The 24,153-nt window shown below is 40.9% G+C and overlaps 1 protein-coding gene across 2 annotated transcripts; it reads left to right on the forward strand.

Moving 5' to 3' along the window:
- Positions 1-1,974: 1,974 nt before the first annotated feature.
- On the forward strand, positions 1,975-23,347 carry LOC139386204 (calcium/calmodulin-dependent protein kinase kinase 1-like). Of its 2 annotated transcripts, XM_071131681.1 has the most exons (18): positions 1,975-2,033; positions 2,680-2,942; positions 3,181-3,228; positions 3,387-3,440; positions 3,586-3,637; positions 3,744-3,877; positions 3,969-4,005; positions 4,201-4,222; positions 4,638-4,726; positions 5,112-5,311; positions 5,522-5,575; positions 5,840-5,913; positions 6,151-6,238; positions 6,404-6,532; positions 6,929-7,032; positions 17,512-17,556; positions 22,649-22,741; positions 23,264-23,347. In XM_071131681.1, the coding sequence occupies exons 2-17, from the start codon at positions 2,688-2,690 to the stop codon at positions 22,731-22,733; spliced, it is 1,470 nt and encodes a 489-aa protein (XP_070987782.1). In that variant the 5' UTR covers positions 1,975-2,033; positions 2,680-2,687; the 3' UTR covers positions 22,734-22,741; positions 23,264-23,347. The 2 variants fall into 2 exon arrangements, with proteins under 2 accessions (XP_070987782.1, XP_070987781.1); XM_071131680.1 differs by lacking the exon at positions 23,264-23,347 and having other exon boundaries at positions 2,675-2,942; positions 22,649-23,235.
- The last annotated feature ends 806 nt before the right edge of the window (positions 23,348-24,153 follow it).

The raw sequence follows: 24,153 nt of genomic DNA on the forward strand, positions 1-24,153 counted from the left end.
AGGTATAAATACACAGGGGATAATGGGGAAGACAGGCGACACCTGGAGTGGGGTGGAGACAATCACAAATGCAGGTGAAACAGATCAGGGTGTAACAGTACTGCAAAAACACTGTACACAGTATTGCCTAAACCATTTCAGTTAAGATAAGATAACTAATAATAATACATGTAAATATCTATATCTTAAATTGTTGCAAAATGTGACTGGGATTGTTGGAAATGAACTTGTCATGTCTAATCTAGTTTGATATGTTGCTGTCACAACAAGTTATTCAATCTGATTATCGCAAACCTCACCGCTCAGGCGGTGTCGATCAGAGAAGTGGTGACAGGAGAATGCATCCACATTCGTCTCTGAATGAATGACATACCACTGTGAGACAAATGGGGAGGCAGGTAGTGGTTAGAGCATTGGGCCAGTAACCAAAAGGTTGCTGGATCGAATCCCCGAGCTGACAGGGTAAAAATCTGTCGTTCTGCCCCTGATCAAGGCAGTTAACCCACTGTTCCTTGGGTGTCGTGGATGTCGATTAAGGCAGCCCCCCGCACCTCTCTGATTCAGAGGGGTTGGGTTAAATGCGGAAGACACATTTCAGTTGAAGGCATTCAGTTGTACAACTGACTAGGTATCCCACTTTCCCAATGGAAGGGTCTTTCGCAGCCTGATCTTATAGACATAGTAAATGAGAATCCGGGGCACTCAAATTAGTATGATATGTTATATTTGGTATGGTTACATACAGTACGACAAAAGGTTACTTAAGGGGTGGATGGGTAGGAGTATAACGCAAACGTCTAGCAACCCAAAGGTTGCGTGTTTGAATCTCATCACGGACAACTTTAGCATTTGAGCTAATTAGTAACTTTACAACTACTTATTAATTTTGAGCTACTTTGCAACTACTTAGCATGTTAGCCAACACTTCCCCTAACCTTAACCCTTTAACCTAACTCCTAAATTTAACCCCTAACCCCTAACCCCTAATGTTAGCCACTTAGCTAACGCTAGCATTAGCCACCAAGCTAAAATTAGCCACAATCATGTGTGACAGCTGGGTGAACCACATATCGTATCACAGTCATATCAAGTATATTTTCCCTCAATTAAGTAGTTATCAGCAAAGTCAGTTCATCTGCCTTTGTAGTTACTGTAGACTCTATGATTAATATTGCATTGGCTGTGAGGGTGATAATTAAAGAATTGAGGAATAGGTTATACCTGAAATTTTATTTGGGCATAAACTGGATTGATTGCAATTATCCAATAGCTTTTATTTTGTATTTCAAATATTTTGTTACAATAGTATTGTTTTGTATTAGAACTTATCCAAACAAGCAATATCTTCAACAATTTCTGGTTGATTGGTATTCTATGTTCAGTGTTGGAAACTTTTCTCCAGGGTTTTTATGTAACACTTGAGCCAATTTGCTCTGAGGTAAATAGCAAGCTTAAGAACCTCCTTGGGCACTCAGCTCGGCAAACTCCCATTATGTCTATAGCATTGTCCATAGAGAAATCACAGACAGCATAGGTTGTTCCACCACCAATGGTCATCCTTCACTTCCAGTGGTTTTCCTAACATCAATCTCCAGTCTCCGTTAGATCGAACTGTTTCCTGGCCGTAACTCATTGGATGTGTCCCAAATTGTACCATTTTCCCTATATAGTGCACTTCTTTTAACCAGAGCCCATAGGTGTTTGGTCAAAAGTAATGCACTAGATAGGGAATATGGTGCCATTTGGGACGCACACCTAATTCCTAATGTCCAATCATTTACCTTTTTCCCCTGTTGCACTGGCCCAGGGGTGAAGTTTATCAATGTAAATACTGATTGCTACCCCCTGAATAACCTTAATGAGGCTAAATACGGCAAGGATTTATCCTTAAGGCTGGAGTAATCCTACAGTCTTTGGCTCAGCAGTGAAAGTCCTGATCTGAGACTCAAAGGGGTTTTCTCTCTTAAACATCAGCAGAACAGACCATGAAGCTCATCCACACTGACAGGCAATGTAGGATCCACAAGCTGTGTGTAAGTAAAACAACCATAATATGAAAATGCTTCCTTTATGTAATTTGCTATGTTTGCTGCAGAAAATCTGATTTTTGTAGGTGTGAAAGTTTTAGTGGTGGATTTGGGAGGGATTTGCAGTTAGTGCTATTTGTGTTGACAGGAATCGGTAGGCAGCAGAGCTCAGGTGGTTGTCATCTATGATGTGTTTAGACATGTTATTTCCATGAAAAGTCATAGTCATTTAGTTTTGTATTGTACATGTAGAAAGGTACAAGCCAATTACAGTTCATTCAATTGACATATCGTTTTTTTTCTTATTTACCCTGTTAAATAATAAGCTATTTCTAGTTAATGTGCATGCCTTAATTCTACAAAATTACGTTTGGAAAATATGTTCAATATTCAAAGTTGAAAAGCCAGGTTAGTGTAGCCTCCCATTTCAGGGAGATGTTACAGTTGAATGTTGGTTAAGTAAGTAAGCCTTGTCTGAGGGCAGAATCTCTACAGCAGAATATCCTGTTTCTGTAGCATGAAACAGCTTGATGTACAAGTACAGAACGTTAGTGAATGTCGGTTAAAATGTACAATTAATTATCTAATTAGCTGGCCCCTGTGACATCTCTGACCTTTCTCTGTGATTAAACTGGGACTGGGACAAGGACAGGGATAGCCATGAGTGAAGACACTGATGGACTGGCAGAGCTGGACTCTGAGCACAATGCAGAGCTGGCCGACATGGTGGCCGCCATGAGCATGGCATCCAACCGGATGACCCCGCCCAACGGTCACCGAAGGCCCCCTGCACCAGCGCGCCGGAAGCTGTCATTGTCAGACAGGAAGCTATCATTGCAGGAGCGATCGACCCAGCCGCGAGAGGCCCGACAGCCCACCATCGAGTCCAAGCGGGTGTCCATTTCAGATTCCCAGGTCAGAGGTCAAGTCTGCATCCCAAATGGATGTCAGGGCTGTGTCCCAAATGGCACCCTATTTCTTATATAGTGTACTACTTTTGACAAGGGCCCATTCAGGACACAGTATATGGGGGATAGGGTGCCATTTGGGATTCATCTATGAAGTCTCAAAATAAATAGGCATGAGCCTATATAATGTGTAGTCAATGTGCAATATCCCACCACTAAATACCCTTCACTTTGTTTCTCCCTAGAATTGTATCCAGCTCAACCAATACAAGTTGAAGGATGAGCTTGGAAAGGTAAGAAAATAAAAGTTAGAATACTCAGTCTGGTACAAAACTGGATATCAAAACTAGATGCTGAATTTGTCCGACAAGAGAAAACATTTTTTTCATAAAGCATTCTTGTGTAATAAGTAAAAATGATTCTGTCAGACTTTCTTATTTTTCTATTGTAGGGCTCGTATGGGGTGGTGAGATTAGCTTACAATGAAGATGATGAACAATACTATGTAAGCATCTTTTCAGCTCTGCACATTCCATTCCTTATCATCCCCTTTGTGGAAGCAGAGACATGTACAGTTACTCAACTCTCTGTTTTGGCCTGATTGGCTCTTGTATCATAGGAGCAAACTGATCATGTCTTTCCTTTCATAGGCAATGAAAGTTTTTTCAAAAAAGAAGTTGATGAAGATGTGTGGATTTCCTCGTAGGTGAAATTTTTCCTTTTAAGTCCTTTTAAGTATGTGCTTTAGAACCGATATGAACATGAACTGGTGAGGCTCACCACTATATATAATGGCGGTTGGTTATAGGGCGTCCCCCTCCTCGAGGAGCCAGCACAGAACAGGGACTGCCACCCAAACCCCTGGGGCCACTGGAGAGAGTCTACCAGGAGATCGCCATCCTGAAGAAACTAGACCACCTTAACATTGTCAATTTGGTGGAGGTGAACACACATACATAAGTGGAAGATTTAAAAGGTTCTACTATTACATGTAGTTGTATTAATTTAATAGATTTACACTTTCCAATTGTAGGTTCTCGATGATCCTGCTGAAGATAATCTCCACATGGGTAAGTATGCATTCATCTCAGTGCACTAAATGATGAAATAAGGTGTTATGTGGTAAATGTATGTTTTCTGTTGTATCTCCTTGTACTAGGTCCATAGTTTGAAGACTATAATACAGTCTATCCAGTTTGTTTATTACATAGAAACTAATGTGAGCTCTGACTAGTCCTTTCATTCTCTGTTTGTTTATTTTCTAGCCTTTGAGTTAATGCCAAAAGGGTAAGTTTTACCCCTTTCTGAAATATACTGTATTGCATTACATTATAACACTGGTCCTTTGTAGCCCAGCTGGTAGAGCATGGCACCTGTAACACCAGGGTAGTGGGTTTGATTCCTGGGACCACCCATATGCAAAATGTATGCATGCATGACTGTAATTCACTTTGGATAAAAGCATCTGCTAAATGGCTTATATTATTATTATATATAACACTGAAAGGATGAATTTAGTTATTTATATATAACTCATCCAATTACTGAATTTTGTGAATATAAGGTATCCATTGTTAAGGGACATAAGATAACAATGACAAGGTTCAGGCATTTTTAGTGGTAGGAAGACCACTCTTTGGAATATTATGATGGTGATGCTTGATTACCTTTGCCTGTCTCTGTTGCTTTTCCTTGGCCCTAGCCCAGTGATGGAGGTGCCCTCAGACACTCCTTTCACAGAGGGACAAGCCCGCTTCTACTTCAGAGACATCCTCCTGGGGATTGAATACTGTGAGTCCTTCACCTGGATTTCGTCACAAATGGCATCCTATTCCCTATATAGTGCACTACTTTTGACCCGAGCCCTATGGGCCATGGTCAAAAGTAGTGCACTAAATAAGGGGATAGAGTGCCATTTGGGACATAGGACCTACAAGCCTTCTGCTCAGAGACCTGCAGCATACTGCTAACCCTGCTCACGCTTTAGCAAAACATTGGTTTAAAAGTCACTCGTCAGATATGTTCTGAAAAGACAGGATCAATTGGTGCTTTGACAGCTGAATATCAAGACCTAAATTACTCGGCCAATGCTGTTCATAGACGTATAAAAGTTTATTTAAAAAAAGAGCTAAAGCAGTGTCTCCTGTAATTCTTCCCTGGTACCCCTCCCTCCCAGTGCACTACCAGAAGATCATCCACAGAGACATCAAGCCTTCCAACCTGTTGCTGGGAGACAATGGGCATGTGAAGATTGCAGACTTTGGTGTCAGTAACCAGTTTGAGGGGAGTGATGCTCTCCTGTCCAGCTCAGCAGGGACTCCAGCCTTCATGGCCCCCGAGATGATGACTGACCATGAACAGAGCTTTACTGGCAAGGTTAGACACTAATCGCTAATTTATCTAATTAGATAATTCATCTTTGATTATATCGTAGAAATAAAATTTACCCCATGAAAATGTATTGTATTGACTGGTATCAAAAATAATTAGAAAAGTACTTGGTATCAAAGGTCAACATTTTACTGTACTGTAAAATATACAGCAAGCTCTCTTTGTAAAGTAATGGTCAATGTTCATGTTTGTTAGGCCTTGGATGTGTGGGCCATGGGAATCACCCTGTACTGCTTTGTCTATGGGAAGGTAGGTTCTGTTATTATCATAATGTACGGTATTCTGCCATGGATTGTTTTGGCCTGCTGGTTTCTCATCTGATTTCCTGTGTCCATTATGCTGACGACTACAAATATTGTTCGATCAACCGATGCACCTCACATAATAATGCTTTTAAAATAAATCAATTGAATGCTTTATGTGGGAAACAGACAGCATGTGTATGCATGTAGCCTATCTATTTATTTATAGCAGCATTTTAATGTTTTTTTCTTCACTATCTTCCTATCTCAGTGCCCTTTCATCGATGAATACATCATTGGCCTGCACAATAAGATCAGGAACAGGCCTGTGGAGTTCCCAGACATGTGAGTTCCACTAAGGGACACTATTTACCATGTAAAAGCAATGTGCAAATATTTAGTCTGCACTATATGCACCTCTCTAAAATATGGGTAGAACTTCACAATATGGCATGTAATAGTACGTGATAATAACATAGTAATCGTATTGTTTTATTGTTCTTAGCCATTCACTACTACTCTAGTTACTGTACTGTAGATGGTTTGGTGGGTATTCATCTCAGTCACTCTTTGGTACCACAGGCCGGAAGTTTGCAAGGAGTTGAAGGATCTTATTGTAAGGATGCTGGATAAAAATCCTTATACAAGGATCACCATTCCTGAAATCAAGGTGAAAGCGGGCAGAGCTAGACCTTCAATGGTGCTTTAAAAAAAACAGTCCTTCATGACATCTTTGACATTTCAAATTATGAAATGTTACAGTAGTAGAGTTGTCCCAGTAGAGCTGTCTCATGTGTTGTGTGACTATTGTCCTCCCTGTCCTGTGTGTTGCCAGGAGCACCCGTGGGTGACGGAGGATGGCACTGACCTTCTACCCCTGGAGGAGGAGCACTGCACCGTGGTGGAGGTCACTGAGGAGGAGGTCCAGAACTCTATCAAACTCATCCCCAGTCTGTCTGCTGTGGTGAGTCAGTTCACTAGTGTCCTGTCCAGGGGATGTACAGGAGATAGGCTCCTGCCCTATGAGCCGTTCTGGCTCGGACAAGACTTACTTAATTACTCATCTATCACAAACAGGGACTGGAGTTTTTCCTGAACATCTGTGTCTTAATAAGGGGAAAAGTCTGGGACCTACAACAGGAAAAACTTGAGTGCCCAGAGTTTTCCAGGTCAAGACACATGGTCAGGGAAAAGTTAAGTCATAAGGCAAATTGATAGAGTATTTCTCTGTCCTAAATGACACCCTATTCCCAATATAGTGCACTACTTTTGACCAGGTCCTATGGTCAAATGTAGTGCACTATATAGACAATAGGGTGCCATTTGGGGGGCCCTGTGACACTCTCTCTCCCCACATTAGATCCTGGTGAAGTCCATGCTGAGGAAGAGGTCCTTCAGTAACCCCTTTGTGTGTCAGAACAGGAGGGCAGAGAGGTCCATGTCTGCTCCAGGAGGTTTCCTTGCGTAAGTCCCCTAGAAATCTTCCTTATCTGGTTTCTCTATCTGCCGACTTTGGGATTAGGAAACAAACAAAACAAAACAAAGTGACAGAAATACACAGAGTTGGTTAGATATATAGGCTACTGTAAATGGAATTAACATAGGATGACAATTCCACCATCCACAGGGCACGAGTGATCACTGGATGGTTTGATGAGCATGAAAATGATGTAAACCAGGGATCATCAACTAGATTGGATGGTCGGGGGGGGGGGGGGGGGGGGTGGAACATAATTACAAATCATTTGTAGACTGCAAATTGACTGCAAGAAGCCCAAGCAGATCTAATATTTGACTAAAACATAATAATATCAAACCTTGCTTACATTTGTATCCAATCGTGTCTCTTTATTATGCATGGGAATACATGGGAACAGATTTCCAAAATTGTAATCACTTGAAGCTGATTTCCTGGTGTTTGAAGAAAATTGAAAAAATGTTTTTGTTCAGAAAACTTGGCGGGCCAAATAAAACCACCCATGTGATGCCAGTTGGGGAGCCCTGGTGTAAACTACAGTGGGGCAAAAAAGTATTTAGTCAGCCACCAATTGTTCAAGTTCTCCCACTTAAAAAGATGAGAGAGGCATAGGTACACTTCAACTATGACAGACAAAATGAGAGAAAAAAAATCCAGAAAATCACATTGTAGGATTTTTTTATTAATTTATTTGCAAATTATGGTGGAAAATAAGTATTTGGTCAATAACAAAAGTTTATCTCAATACTTTGTTATATACCCTTTGTTGGCAATGACAGAGGTCAAACGTTTTCTGTAAGTCTTCACAAGGTTTTCACACACTGTTGCTGGTATTTTGGCCCATTCCTCCATGCAGATCTCCTCTAGAGCAGTGATGTTTTGGGGCTGTTGATGGGCAACACGGACTTTCAACTCCCTCCAAAGATTTTCTATGGGGTTGAGATCTGGAGACTGGCTAGGCCACTCCAGGACCTTGAAATGCTTCTTACGAAGCCCCTCCTTCGTTGCCCGGGCGGTGTGTTTGGGATCATTGTCATGCTGAAAGACCCAGCCACGTTTCATCTTCAATGCCCTTGCTGATGGAAGGAGGTTTTCACTCAAAATCTCACGATACATGGCCCCATTCATTCTTTCCTTTACACGGATCAGTCGTCCTGGTCCCTTTGCAGGAAAACAGCCCCAAAGCATGATGTTTTTTTTTTTTTTTTTTTTTTTTTTTTTTTACAGGCAAGTCAGTTAAGAACAAATTCTTATTTTCAATGACGGCCTCAGTGGGTTAACTGCCTGTTCAGGGGCAGAACGACAGATTTGTACCTTGTCAGCTCGGGGGTTTGAACTCGCAACCTTCCGGTTACTAGTCCAACGCTCTAACCACTAGGCTACCCTGCCGCCCGTTTACACCCCCATGCTTCACAGTAGGTATGGTGTTCTTTGGATACAACTCAGAATTCTTTGTCCTCCAAACACGACGAGTTGAGTTTATACCAAAAAGTTATATTTTGGTTTCATCTGACCATATGACATTCTCCCAATCTTCTTCTGGATCATCCAAATGCTCTCTAGCAAACTTCAGACGGGCCTGGACATGTACTGGCTTAAGCAGGGGGACACGTCTGGCACTGCAGGATTTGAGTCCCTGGCGGCGTAGTGTGTTACTGATGGTAGGCTTTGTTACTTTGGTCCCAGCTCTCTGCAGGTCATTCACTAGGTCCCCCCGTGTGGTTCTGGGATTTTTGCTCACCGTTCTTGTGATCATTTTGACCCCACGGGGTGAGATCTTGCGTGGAGCCAGAGATCGAGGGAGATTATCAGTGGACTTGTATGTCTTCCATTTCCTAATAATCGCTCCAACAGTTGATTTCTTCAAACCAAGCTATTTACCTATTGCAGATTCAGTCTTCCCAGCCTGGTGCAGGTCTACAATTTTGTTTCTGATGTCCTTTGACAGCTCTTTGGTCTTGGCCATAGTGGAGTTTGGAGTGTGACTGTTTGAGGTTGTGGACAGGTGTCTTTTATACTGATAACAAGTTCAAACAGGTGCCATTAATACAGGTAACGAGTGGAGGACAGAGGAGCCTCTTAAAGAAGAAGTTACAGGTCTGTGAGAGCCAGAAATCCTGCTTGTTTGTAGGTGACCAAATACTTATTTTCCACCATAATTTGCAAATAAATACATTTTGTCTGTCATAGTCGAAGTGTACCTATGATGAAAATTACAGGCCTCTCTCATCTTTTTAAGTGGGAGAACTTGGACAATTGGTGGCTGACTAAATACTTTTTTGCCCCACTGTATATGCCATGGCCATCTCAGTCACCAGATCTGAACCCAATTGAGCACTTTTGGGAGATTCTGGAGCAGCGCCTGAGAGTGTTTTTCACAACCATCAACAGAACACAAAATTATGGAATTTCTCGTAGGAGAACGGTGTCGCATCCTTCCAATAGAGTTCCAGACACTTTGTAGAATCCATGCCAAGGTGCATTGAAGCTGTTCTGGCAGCTCAACGTGGCCCAATGCCCTAATATGACTTTATGTTGGTGTTTCCTTTATTTGGTGTGTTGGTGTTTCCTTTATTTTGGCAGTTACCTGTATCTGTAGCTGAAGCATTTGGCCCCTCCTAAAAAGCTAAGAGGAAAGCCCCGAGGAAAGCAGAGCTAATGGTGTGCTGCCAGCTGCGTTTGTTTTCCAAAAAGTCAGGCTGGGTGTACAGTAAGTGCACTGGGACCCGTGCGGAGCTGTTTGGTGCCTCTGCCACAACTAATTATACCTTCTTGTGAAGTGATGTAGCTAATTAGCTAGTTCTTGGCCAGGGTGTTATGTGCGGCTTGCCTGTAGGAAGGCGCCGAGTCAACAAGCTGCATGTAACGCACTGGAAGTGATGTAACGCTGTTGTGTAGTTAGCTCTCTCCTTCCACACCACAGAGATCCTATTTTAAACTAGTTCACTAATTCACTTCATTTGTGAGTTACAGGATCTCTTTGTTCCATAACCACATGGGGCGTCAGGCACCCCAAACATTTTAGAGGGTACAAAGTATGTGAGGATGGCTGGGGGGTGGTCCGAAAGTTGGAGAAATTTGTATTTTTTTTAAACATCTGAAACAGATTTGTCCTGCAATCTAGAGCCATAATCATTTTGCTTAATTCTATGTACAAAAAAGCATATTTTTTCACATATCTAAGCAGCTCTCTGCAGGTCATTATTGAGGTGTTTGTTCTCTGCATCTCTGCTAAGATCTGGGTAAAATATTGAAAGGAATGTGAGTTTTATTCAGTACATTTAGTTATTGCTTTCTATTCAAAAATCTACCAACCTGGCCAGTAGGCATTACAGCTAAGACAGTTAGACACATGCCACAGGTGAGTTTCAAGTTTGGGGAAGCTAATTTTCACCAGAAAAATGCACCTTTTAATAAATTATTCCATGCATCATCACATCTGCAGACTTACAGAACCAGTCAAAAGTTTGGACACACCTACTCATTCAAGAGTTTTTTTTTATTTTGACTATTTTCTACATTGTAGAATAGTAGTGAAGACCTCAAAACTATGAAATGACACATATGGAATCATGTAGTAACCAAAAAAAGTGTTAAACAAATAAAAATATATTTTATATTTGAGATTCTTCAAAGTAGCCATCCTTTGCCTTGATGACAGCTTTGCACACTCTTGGCATTTTCTCAATCAGCTTCACCTGGAATGCTTTTCCAACAGTCTTGAAGGAGTTTCCACGAATGCTGAGCACATGTTGGCTGCTTTTCCTTCACTCTGCAGTCCAACTCATCCCAAACCATCTCAATTGGGTTGAGGTCGGGTGATTGTGGAGGAAAGGTCATCTGATGCAGCACTCCATCAATCTCCTTCTTGGTCAAATAGCCCTTACACAGCCTGGAGGTATGTTGGGTCATTGACCTGTTGAAAAACAAATGATAGTCCCACTAAGCGCAAACCAGAAGATGGGATGGCATATCGCATGCACAACCTCAAAAGAATGCTGTGGTAGCCATGCTGGTTAAGTGTGCTGGGTGCTAACATACAAACACAGAGCAAAGAACTTAAGGGTTTAAATACAATCAGGTGAAACGAGGCACAGGTGCAAATCACTCAAAAAGACAGTGTCACAAGCAAAGCACCCTCACACCTCCTCCTCCATTCTTCACGGTGGGAACCACACATGCAGAGATCATCCGTTCACCTACTCTGCGTCTCACAAAGACTCGGTGGTTGGAACCAAAAAATCTCAAATTTGGACTCATCAGATGTCTAATGTCCATTGTTCATGTTTCTTGACCCAAGCAAGTCTCTTCTTATTATTGGTGTCCTTTAGTAGTGGTTTCCTTGCAGCAATTCGACCATGAAAACCCGATTCACGCAGTCTCCTCTGAACAGTTGATGTTGAGATGTGTCTGTTACTTGAACTCTGTGAAGCATTTATTTGGGGTGCAATTTCTGAGGCTGAGGCTCAAATGAACTTATCCTCTGCAGCAAAGCTAACTCTGGGTCTTCCTTTCCTGTGGTGGTCCTGATGAGAGGCAGTTTCATCAGCTTGATTTTGCAACTGCACTTGAAGAAACGTTCAAAGTTCTTGACATTTTCCGGATTGACTGACCTTCATGAATTAAAGGAATGTTCTTGCCATGATATGGACTTGGTATTTTACCAAATAGGCTATCTTCTGTATACCACCCCTACCTTTTGACAACATAACTGATTGCCTCAAATGCATTAAAGGCACACCTGTCAATTGAAATGCATTCCAGGTGACTACTTCATGAAGCTGGTTGAGAGAATGCCAAGAGTGTGCAAAGCTGTAATGAAGGCAAAGGGTGGCTACTAAGAAGAATCTCAAATATAAAATATATTTTGATTTGTTTAACACTTTCTTGGTTACTACATGATTCCATATGTGTTATTTCATAGTTTTGATGTCTTCACTATTATTCGATAATGTAGAAAATAGTCTAAATAAGGAAAAACCCTTGAATGAGTAGGCGTGTCCAAACTTTTGACTAGTACTATATATAAGAGCCTACTATTCCTAATGTGATGAGCAGATTTGATAGTCATAATTTAGGCGAATAATATTGCTCAGTCACTGTTCGCAAAAAAGACCGTTAAATGCTTGGCTGAGTGCCATACAGTAGGCCTAGGCTATAGGCTATATCAGATATGTTTCTTCTCCTTTCTGTGCAATGGAAAATGTTTGCCTTTTATGCAATTCTACACTTTATATGACTGTGGATATTGGCATAATGTTTTCAATTCAACAAAACTTACAGTGTAGCCTACTCTGCTGACACAGACAAACATATCAATAAATACGATGTTGATCCATTTAATATGCCTATGAGAAGGGGAGACACAAATACAATATTACGTCCATCTAACACAGAGGACAAAATTATTGTAAAAAAAAAAACTTTCAAGTGGCACTGACCCAACAATGATAAAGAGTGAATATGCTCTCTCACCGGCCAAGGCAGCAGCTACTCTTCCTGGGGTCCAGAAAAATGAAGGCAATTATACATTTTTAAAACATTGCAATACATTCACAATATATTAAGTGTGTGCCCTCAGGCCTCTACTCTACTACCACAGATCTATAACCAAAATCCATGTACCTGTGTGTATAGTACGTATGTTGTTGTGTGTTTGTATGCATGTGTCTGTGCCTGTTTGTGTTGCTTCACAGTCCCCGCTGTTCCATAAGGTGTATTCTTATCTAATTTTACTGCTGCATGAGTTACTTGATGTGGAATAGAGCTCCATGTGCTGTAGTCATGGCTCTATGTAGTACTCAATCTCTCCTCCACTTTGAGCCAGGAGAGATTGACATGTATATTATTCATGTTAGCTCTCTTTGTACATACAAGGGCCAGCCGTGCTGCCCTGTTCTGAGCCATTTGCAATTTTCCTAAGTCCCCTCTTTGTGGCATCTGACCACACAACTGAACATTAATCCAGGTGCGACAAAACTAGGGCCTGTAGGACCTGCCTTGTTGATAGTGTTGTTAAGGCAGAGAAGCACTTTATTATGAACAGACCTCTCCCCATCCTAGCCTACTGTTGTATCAATATGTTTTGACCATGACAGTTTACAATCCAGGATTACTCCAAGCAGTTTAGTCTCCTCAACTTGCTCAATTACCACATTATTCATTTGAAGATTTAGTGTAGATTGAAAAAAGTAAGAGGCCTAGACAGCTGCCCTGTGAAATTCCTGATTCTACCTGGATTTTGTTGGAGAGGCTTCCATGAAAGTACACCCTCTGTCTTCTGTTAGACAGATAACTCTTTATCCACAATACAGTAGATGGTGTTAAGCCATAACACATACATTTTACCAGCAACAGACTGTGATCGATAATGTCAAAAGCCGCACTAAAGTCTAACAAAACAGCCCCCAATCTTTTTATCATCAATTTCTCTCAGCCAATCATCAGTCATTTGTGTAAGTGCTGTGCTTGTTGAATGTTCTCTCTGTAAGCATGCTGAAACCCTGTCAATTTGTTTACTGTAAAATAGCCTTGTATCTGGTCAAACACAATTTTTTCTAAAAGTTTACAAAGGGTTGGTAGTAGGCTAATTGGTCTGCTATTTGAGCCAGTGAATGGGGCTTTACTATCCATAGGTAGGGGAATAACATTTGCTTCCCTCCAGTCCTGAGGGCACACACTTTCTAGTAGGCTTAAATTGAATATGTGAAAATATCATCTGCTATTATCCTCAGTAATTTTCCATCCAAGTTGTCAGACCCTGGTGGCTTGTCATTGTTGATTGACAACAATCACTTTTATAATTTGGTCAGATATACTAGGATGTATAGTGTCAGCGTTTGTTGCTGGCATGTCATGCCTAAATTTGCTAATCTTGCCAATGAAAAAAATAATTAAAGTTTTTGGCAATATAAGGGTTTTCTGATGAATAAGCCATCTGATTCAATGAATGATGGAGAAGAGTTTGCATTTCTGCCCAAAATGTCATTTAAGGTGCTCCAAAGCTTTTTACTGTCATTCTTTATGTCATTTATATTTGTTTCATAGTGTCGTTTCTTCTTCTTTTAATTCAGTTTAGTCACATGATTTCTCAATTTGCAGTACGTTTACCAATCGGTTGTACAGCCAGACATATTTCCCATTTATTTTGCCTCTTCCCTCTCAACCATGCAGTTTTTCAATTCCTCATCAATCCACAGGGATATAACCGTTTTTACATTCATTTTGTTATTGGGTGTGTCATGTCTTTGGCTATGCCGGATTAAGTGATATGACATGCTATTCTATAAAATAATTTCTCTGTAATTAATATTACCTGATTGAGCTAATCATGTAAATGAAATTAACTAGAGAGTCGGGGCACCACAAAATAATATTTATAGAGTTGTTATCTTCCGAATAAACTCTTAAAGACCTAGTAATATTTTACATCAATAGCAGTCAATATTAATCGTCATCTTAATTCAGTCTCATCTGAAAGTTGTAAATTCTTGGTTATCTACACGAACCATGGCTAACAAGTTGAATCAGCAATAGAAAATTGGGTTTAATTATTTATTTACTAAATACCTAACTATTCACACAGAATTACACATACACATAATTAAATCATAACTTGATTACAAATTACATCATCAAGGAAAATGTCCCTAGCGGGCGGAACAGATATGACAGCTGTAACGGCTGTCGTCGGTGGAATAAGGTGAGGACCAAGGTGCAGCGTGGTAGGTGTTCATGATTTTTTATATAATCAAATCTGAAAACTAAACAGAATAACAACTAGGAAGAACGAACAAATGAAACAGTCCTGTCTAGTGATGAACCACAAAACAGAAAATAATCACCCACGAAACACAGGTGGAAAAAGGCTACCTAAGTATGATTCTCAATCAGAGACAACGAACGACACCTGCCTCTGATTGAGAACCATACCAGGCCAAACTCAAAAACTAGCATAGAAACACAAACATAGACTGCCCACCCCAACTCACACCCTGACCATACTAAAACAAAGACAAAACAAAGGAACTAAGGTCAGAACGTGACAACAGCTTGTTACACAAAAGAAAAGGGGCCTGGTTTGAGTGAAAGAGCGGGAAGACTGAGGAACAAAGGGCGAAGCTGTGCTATCGTAAATACAGTATCTTATGCTTTCTAAATTACCTCCCATTTGGAAAAGGAAAATGCAATAAATATTTACTCTGAGCTGCGCTTCGGTAGGTTGGTGGTAGATGGAAGGCCGTGTTGTCCAACCGAGTCCTTTGTCCTTTAAAGAATGTCTCTGGTTGTCAATTGGATACGTTGTAGTAACTTCGTTGTGTGATAGACGGGATACGCTGTCTGTTCCTTCCTAACCCTCGTTTGCTGTGGCTGTTGCTAACTCAACGGCTAGGAGGTATCACTTCTGTAGTGAATAAGAGTTCAAAGTTTATACCATTCGCAACCAAAGCTCACGCTGATGTTGGCTTCGTTCTGTAGTTATTATCTGAACCATTCTGACATCGGACCGTCGTCCCCACATCCTCGGAACAGGAGGTTATATTGTCGTCAAGGCTTTATATAGGAAGTGAGAGGAGGGCATGTTAGAAAAGTTTTATAGCCCATGTTCCTTCACAGGGGCGGGCAACTGATTGAGGAGAGCCCTAACCTTATGAAAACCCAAATCTCACATTTTAGAAGCTAAAATCACATTTCATCCCATCAAGAATAATTCCATATTCATTTAAATTGAACAACAATTCTATGTGAATCCGATAACTCTGATGTGTAGACTTTCCACTGTAGAGTTTGTCATCTTATCATTGATGAGAATGTCTCAGATGACAACCGAACTGACATCATATTCATTATGATATGTTCAATTGGTCGGATTACCAGAATATAGTTAATTTCCCCCCACCTTCTGATGTTCCCAGAATCTCTATGTTAACCAAGGGGTTTGCAAATGTAACATCAGTAGGGTAGAGAGAGGAAAAAGGGGGGGGGAAGAGGCATTTATGACTGTCATAAACCTTCCCCCAGGCCAACGTCATGACAGGTGCATACTTATTAGTAACTGGGATAAGCAATTTCATAAATGTGTCAAGTGCAGCATCTGGTTGCTCCTCATTACACACCACAGACCAATAAATATTATTTATCAACAACATAGGAATCGCTACAAAACCTATTGTATGACCTCATATACACTATATTAGGCCCAGCCTTTGGAACTTTGGTTTTCCTAGATATGGCTATTATATTGTCATCACTACATCCGATGGATTTGGATACTGCTTTCAAACAGTTTTCTGCAGCATTAGTAAAGATGTAATCAATACATGTTGAGGATTTCATTCCTGTGCTGTTTGTAACTACCCTGGTAGGTTGATTGATAGCCTGAACCAGGTTGCAGGCACTAGTTCCTTTCTCTTGAGTGGGCAGCCATTTAATATTTAAATCACCCAGAAAATATACCTCTCTATTGATATCACATACATTATCAAGCATTTCACACATGTTATCCAGGTACTGACTGTTAACACTTAACACTTGGTGGTCTATAGCAGCTTCCCACCAGAATAGGCTTTAGGTGAAGCAGATTAACCTGCTTAACATGAGATCCTCTCTAAACTTTACAGGAATGTGGTTCTGAATACAAACAGCCGCACCTCCACCTTTGGCATTTTTGTTATAACCATGTAATGATACCACTGTATCATCAACAGTATTATCTAAGTGAGTTTCAGAGATTGTCAGAATATGAATGTCATCTGTTACTAGCAAATTATTGATTTCATGAACCTTATTTCTTAAACTACATGTTAATGTGGGCTATTTGTAGCACTTTTCTGGGATTCTTGATTGTTTTTCTTGCTTTACTGGGAAGCTTAGCAGAGGTAGACATGCTTGGGTTATTTATGTTAGTGCAGTGTGAGCTGCACACAGTGGACTTCCTGCTAGGGCACACCACCCCAGTGCTACCAGTATAACTCTGGTTCATAGGCATATGATTACTGCATACAATAGCTGTAGGATCAGCAGAGGCATTCAGGGCAGTACGAGGGACATAAATTAGGTTGCTTATATTGTGCCTTCCAACACCCCTGGGATAATGTACATTTGCTGAAGCATTATGACAGCTCAGCGACACAATGGTAGGGATTAAATTAGCTTGGCTTGGGTCATTGATAATGCGTTGTCTCTGCTAGGGCCAAGGAGATAGGCTATACTGTTCTCTCAATTAAGTAGAGAATTTTGATAACTAAAAGGCAGATTATAGTATTGTCTTTGACTTCTGTTTACAGCAATAGCCATTTGCTTTCCAAACTGTTTTCCCATGATTGTAATTTGGAATATTGTGATATGCGTTGTTTATCTATCTCCATCATGCAATGTAACTTTATGATTAAATTGTATTGACGTACTTTAACAAGCACATATTTGCTGATATTGTCCTGTTCTTGTCTATCTGTTACCTGTTGCAGAGACTCTTGGGGGATTTTGGAATCCAAGGTTCATCCTTCGTTGAGGTAAGAGCCCTGGTCAAAGTAGTACACACTATATAGAGAATATGGTACAATTTGGAATTGGGACGCAACCTTAGTCTTGTGCTAACAGGGTTTCTTCTGGGGTTTGTTCACTGTCATTCTACTCTATGTGATTGTATTCTATGGTCTCAGCACTATCGCTGCTGAGAGTTTATGTGTATTGGACTTGATGGGTAATGCTGTTCCTGACAGGCATGGCATTTAATGCAGTGTTCTTCTTGTCATAACCCTTCCCCCTTCTAGTTGCCTTTAACAACACACAGTAACATGACAAGAGTAAATATGTTGTCCCCCACAAATTATGCAACACCCCCATTGGGCCAATGAGTGCCAATTATTCACGTTTGTTGCGTGGATTAATGAGAAAGATAAAAAACAATCAAGTCTTTTTTCCCTTGGAAATCAAAACTTGATAGCTCACAATGGACGGGATGTCAGAGAATGAGCTTGACTGCCTGATAGGGAGATGCATTGATATAAAACAAGATCATGAGGAGATGCTAATTTGTACAAAATGTAATGACTGTAGCTCAAAAGGGACAGGCGATATGCTTGTTCAAAACTTGCTGGGGGACAAAAAGTATAGTTTCTGGAAATTGTAATGGGCCAAGCTGGTAGGTCTTTATGGAACACTTGTTGCTCATGAGGAGATGCCTTGCAAATTGCAAAAGTATTCAGACCCCTTGGATTTCTTCACATTTTATTATGTTAGATATTGGGATTAAAAGGGATTTAATTGTCATTTTTTGTCAACAATCTACACAAAATACTTTTATTTGATTTCACCTTTATTTAACCAGGTAGGCCAGTTGAGAACAAGTTCTCATTTACAACTGCGACCTGGCCAAGATAAAGCAAAGCAGTTAGACACATACATCAACACAGAGTTACACATGGAATAAACAAACATACAGTCAATAATAGAGTAGAAAAAGTATATATACAGTGTGTGCAAATGAGGTAAGGTAAGGTAGGTAAGGCAATAAAATAGGCCATAGTGGCGAGGTAATTACGATATAGCTATTAAACACTGGAGTGATAGATGTGCAGAAGATGATGGTGCAAGTAGAGATACTGGGGTGCAAAGGAGCTAAATAAATACAGTATGGGCTATGAGGTAGTTGGATGGGCTATTTACAGATGGGCTATATACAGGTGCAATGATCTGTGAGCTGCTCTCACAGCTGGTGCTTGAAGTTAGTGAGGGAGATATGAGTCTCCAGCTTCAGTGATTTTAGCAGTTCTTTCCAGTCATTGGCAGCAGAGAACTGGAAGGAAAGGCAGCCAAAGTAGGAACTGGCTTTGGGGGTGACCAGTAAAATATACTTGCAGGAGCGCATGCTTATGGGTGGGTGCTGCTATGGTGACCAGTGAACTGAGATAAGGCGGGGCTTTACCTAGCAAATGCTTATAGATATTAGAAGAAAGACTGTGTGATAGACTGTGTCAATCACCTGTAGCCAGTGGGTTTGGCGATGAGTATGATGAGTATGAAGCGAGGGCCAGCCAACGAGAGTGTGCAGGTCGCAGTGGTGGGTAGTATATGGAGCTTTGGTGACAAAACGGATGGCACTGTGATAGACTGCATCCAATTTGTTGAGTAGAGTGTTGGAGGCTATTTTGTAAATGACATCGCCGAAGTCGAGGATCGGTAGGATAGTCAGTTTTACGAGGGTATGTTTGGCAGCATGAGTAATGTAATGTAATATCAAAGTGGAAGACAAGTATATATACTGTATATATTACATAACTAAAATACGGTCTTTGCATAAGTATTCAGCCCATTTTTAGGCAAGCCTAAATTAGTTCAGGAGTGAAATATTGCTTAACAAATCACATAATAAGTTACAAGGACTCACTCTGTTTGAAATAATAGGGGTTTACATTATTTTTTAATGACTAACCCTTCCTCTGTCCCCCATACATACAACATCTGTAAGGTCCCTCAGTCAAGTATTACATTTCAAGCACAGATAAAACTACAAAGACCAGAGAGCTTTTTGAAAGCCTCATAAAGAAAGGCAGTGATTGGTAGATGGGTAACAATAACAAATTACACATTGAATATCTCTTTAAGCATGGTAAAGTTAATAATTATGCTGTGGATTATATATTAAACCACCCAGACACATCAAAGGTATAGTCGTCCTTCTGAACTGAGCTTTTGGACAGGAATGAAACTGCTCAGAGATCCTACCAGGAGACCATTGGTGATTTTAAAACTGAGGATGGATCAACAACATTGTAGTACTCCACAATACTGACCTAAATTATAAAAACCTGCATCTTAGTTTTAACAAGGTATTAAAGTAATATTGCAATGCCTTATGTTTGTGGCAAATCCAACACAACACATCACTGAGTAACTGGCTCCTTATTTTCATGCATGGTGGTGGCTGCCTCATGGTATGGGTATGCTTGGCAAATACTGGGGAGTTTTTCAGGACAAAAAGAAAGGGGATAGAGCTAAGCACAGGCAAAATCCTAGAGGAAACCCTACTTCAGTTTGCTGTACACCAGAGACTGGGAGGGGAATTCACCTTTCATTAGGACACCAACTGTGATTGACAGCGCCGGAGAAGATGGCTGACGTTTTATTGCTCCTAACCGATTGTGTTTTTATGTCAAGTCTTTTGCGTTGTATGTAGCTTATTTTTAAACTTTTGTACATAATGTTGCTGCTATCGTCTCTTATGATTCAAAATAACGTATGGACATCAGAACAGCGATTACTCACCACGAACTGGCAAAAGTTTTTTTTCCTTCAGCGAGTCCGACGAGCCCGATGTGAACTGCATACTGCTTTCCAAGGAACAGGCCAAAATCCCCGTAATTTGCTTGAAGAGACGACGGAGGAAAAGAGGACAGAGGTCCTTCTGATTCCTGCTTACAAGCAAAAATGTATGCAGGAAGCACCAGTGACTCGGTCAATAAAAAAGTGGTCAGATGAAGCAGATGCTAAGCTACAGGACTGTTTTGCTAGCACAGACTGGAATATTTTCCGGGATTCTTCCTATGGCATTGAGATGTACACCACATCAGTCATTGGCTTCATCAATAAGTGCATTGATGACATCGTCCCCACAATGACCGTACGTACATACCCCAACCAGAAGCCATGGATTACAGGACACATCCACACTGAGATAATGGCTAGAGCTGCCGCATTCAAGGAGCGGGACTTTAACCCGGAAGCTTATAAGAAATCCCGCTATGCCCTCCGGCGAACCGCAAAGTGTCAATACAGGACTAAGATCGAATCGTACTACATCCACTCCGACGCTCGTCGGATGTGGCAGGGCTTAAAAAACTATTACGGACTACCAACTGGCAAGTGTCTTCACTGACATTTTCAAACTCTTTCTGTCCGAGTCTGTAATACCAACAACAGACCACCATAGTCCCTGTGCCCAAGAACACTAAGGTAACCTGCCTAAATGACTACCAACCCGTAGCACTCACGTCTGTAGCCATGAAGTGCTTTGAAAGGCTGGTGATGGCTCACATCAGCACCATTATCCCAGAAACCCTAGACCCACTCCAATTTGCGTACCGCCCTAACAGATTCACAGATCTATTTCACTCCACACTGCCATTTCCCACCTGAACAAAAGGAACACCTATGTGAGAATGCTTTCATTGACTACAACTCAACGTTCAACACCATAGTGCCCTCAAAGCTCGTCAATAAGCTAAGGACACTGGGACCTAACACCTCCCTCTGCAACTGGATCCTGGACTTCCTGACGGGCCGCCCCCAGGTGGTCAGGGTAGGTAACAACACATCCGCCACGCTGATCCTCAACACTGGGGCCCCTCAAGGGAGCGTGCTCAGTCCCCTCCTGTACTCCCTGTTCACTCATGAATGCATGGCCAGGCACAACTCCAACACCGTCATTAAGTTTGCCGATGACACAACAGTGGTAGGCCTGATCACCGACAACGACGAACCAGCCTATAGGGAGGAGGTCAGAGACCTGGCCGTGTGGTGCCCGGACAACAACCTCTCACTCAACGTGATCAAGACAAAGGAGATGATTGTGGACTACAGGAAAAGGAGGGCCGAGCGTGACTCCATTCTCATCGACAGGGCTGTAGTGGAGCAGGTTGAGAGCTTTAAGTTCCTTGGTGTCCACATCACCAACAAACTAACATGGTCCAAGCACACCAAGACAGTCATGAAGAGGGCACGACAAAACCTATTCCCCCTCTGGAGACTGAAAAGATTTGTCATGGGTCCTCAGATCCTCAAAAGGTTCAACAGCTGCACTATCGAGAGCATCCTGACTGGTTGCATCACTGCCTGGTATGGCAACTGCTCGGCCTCCGACCGCAAGGCACTACAGAGGGTAGTGCGTAAGGCCCACTACATCACTGGGGCCGAGCTTCCTGCCATCCAGGACCTCTATACCAGGCCCTAAAATGGAGGAAGGCCCTAAAAACTGTCAACGACTCCAGCCACCATAGTCATAGACTGTTCTCTCTGCTACCTCATGGCAAACTTACTGCACAAGGTCAAATCTACACTGGAGTTTCTTACCAAGAAGACAGTGAATGTCCCTGAGTGGCCAAGTTACAGTTTTGACTTAAGTCTGCTTGAAAATCTATGGCAAGACTTGCACATTTCTGTTTAGCCATGATCCCCAACATCTTGCCAGAGCATGATTAGTTTTGACAAGAATAATGGGCAAATATTGCACAATCCAGGTGAGCAAAGCTCAAGAAGGCTTACAGCTGTAATTGATTCCAAAGGTGTTTGTAACATGCATTGACTCAGGGAGCTGAATACTTGTGCAACGACTATATTTTAGTAATTGTATTTAGATTCATCTTAAAAATATATTTTTTTTATATCCCACAGAATAACAGAACAGAATAAAATGTGATGAAATCCAAGGCGTCGGAATACTTTTGCAAGGCACTGTATGTACAAAATATAATGACTGTATCTCAAATGGGACAGGAGATATGCGTGTTCAAATTGTGGAATTTCAGTTGTACGGAGACCGATCCATATTTGTCCCGCTTGCCCCGATTTCATCATTGGGGAGAATAAAACATATGTTGCCCGCAGGAAATCAAGCAGAGTCGGAGAGTTGGATGGAAGCGTAGAAGGAGAGTTGGAGGACCTTACTGAAGATGATGGTACATTTGCATAGGCCTGCTGGTAAACCTGCTCCCACACCATTCTTTCTTTGTTTTTTTGTCTTTTCTGATTGACCTGTTTAAATTAAAGGACAGACCTGTTTAAAGAAAACTCTTTGCTGTATCTCCACATAATATGTAATATTAATGTAATCTATTTGAAGAAAGATCCAAATGAAAGAGCTCACCCCGATACAGTCTTTTAGAAAGATTTGTGATAAACCTTACATATCATATAATAAAAGTACAAACCATGTGTTAGTTTAAAAAAAAACTTTTGTCTTATCCCAACTGCATGATGTTTGTGTATGTTGTTAACATAGGTTTCATTGTCTATTCATGACTGTACTATAGTACTCTTAATAGTCTGAATGCCTTTTGTACTGTTAGCTCTGTGTTTCTCCAAATATTACACCTATGTGCTCAGCTGAAATGTGGTTGTTACAATCCATTCTAAAGAAGTCATTTTTGCATGCTTTCATACAGTTGATGTTGCCGATAATTAAAGTTAGCAAATTAACATTCTTGTTTGTTCCCTGTATAGGTCTCTCTAACAGGACTCTTGCACGCAGGTGTTATTAACGTCCTATAGTGCAAGCAATCTTTCATCTGGAGCTGTTTAAAAAAAAAAAGTAGGACTAAATGCTTTATTATCATATTTTTTTACTGTTCTACAAATTGAAGTGAGTGATATCACATCTAGAACTCCATCAAGATGTCAAATGGACTTCTGGAACATGTGTCAGAATAGCCTGACCACAGCTTTTAGGACAACATACAGATTTAAGAGTGAAAAACAAGTTATGTCGACACAAAGTCTGCATCGCGAGGAGCTAAAAAGTGGAGCTTATTCTGAATCATCTCAGCTGACATGAAAGTTATATAATATGACAATGTAAACACCTGAATAAGACAAAATACCTGTTTTCGGTTTGGCTTTTTTCATTGGTGCTTTTGAAATTCTGAAGTATATCACATAATTTTCAACAATATGGCCACGTATTTGTTCATATTGATAATCCCTCATGTCATAGCCCAGTAGGCTATTCAAATATGGCTCTCTGACACCATCCACATGTTTTTGTAAAAAAACAACTGGAATAACACTTGTATTATTGTGACAGGGTAGGAACCTGGGCCCAGATTCACAAAACCTTCTTAAGAGAAATGTCTTCTTAATACACCCACAAACTTAATCTGAAAGTTTCAGTATTGATTATTTTAAACCCAAAAACGTGTTTTAGAACAGTAATCGCAATAATAAATATGCTAACATGATTACCATTGCTAGCTAGCTAGCTAGCTAAATTGGTTGCCTAGAGATTACTGTTCTAAAACATGTTCTTGGGCTAAAATAATCAATACAGAAACTATTTTAGCTATCGTAGAATTTCCAATAACTGTAGTTCAAGAATCTACATTTCTTCTTAACTT

This window comes from Oncorhynchus clarkii, chromosome 27 (assembly GCF_045791955.1).
Source record: "Oncorhynchus clarkii lewisi isolate Uvic-CL-2024 chromosome 27, UVic_Ocla_1.0, whole genome shotgun sequence".
In the NCBI taxonomy this organism is placed as follows: Eukaryota; Metazoa; Chordata; class Actinopteri; order Salmoniformes; family Salmonidae; genus Oncorhynchus; species Oncorhynchus clarkii.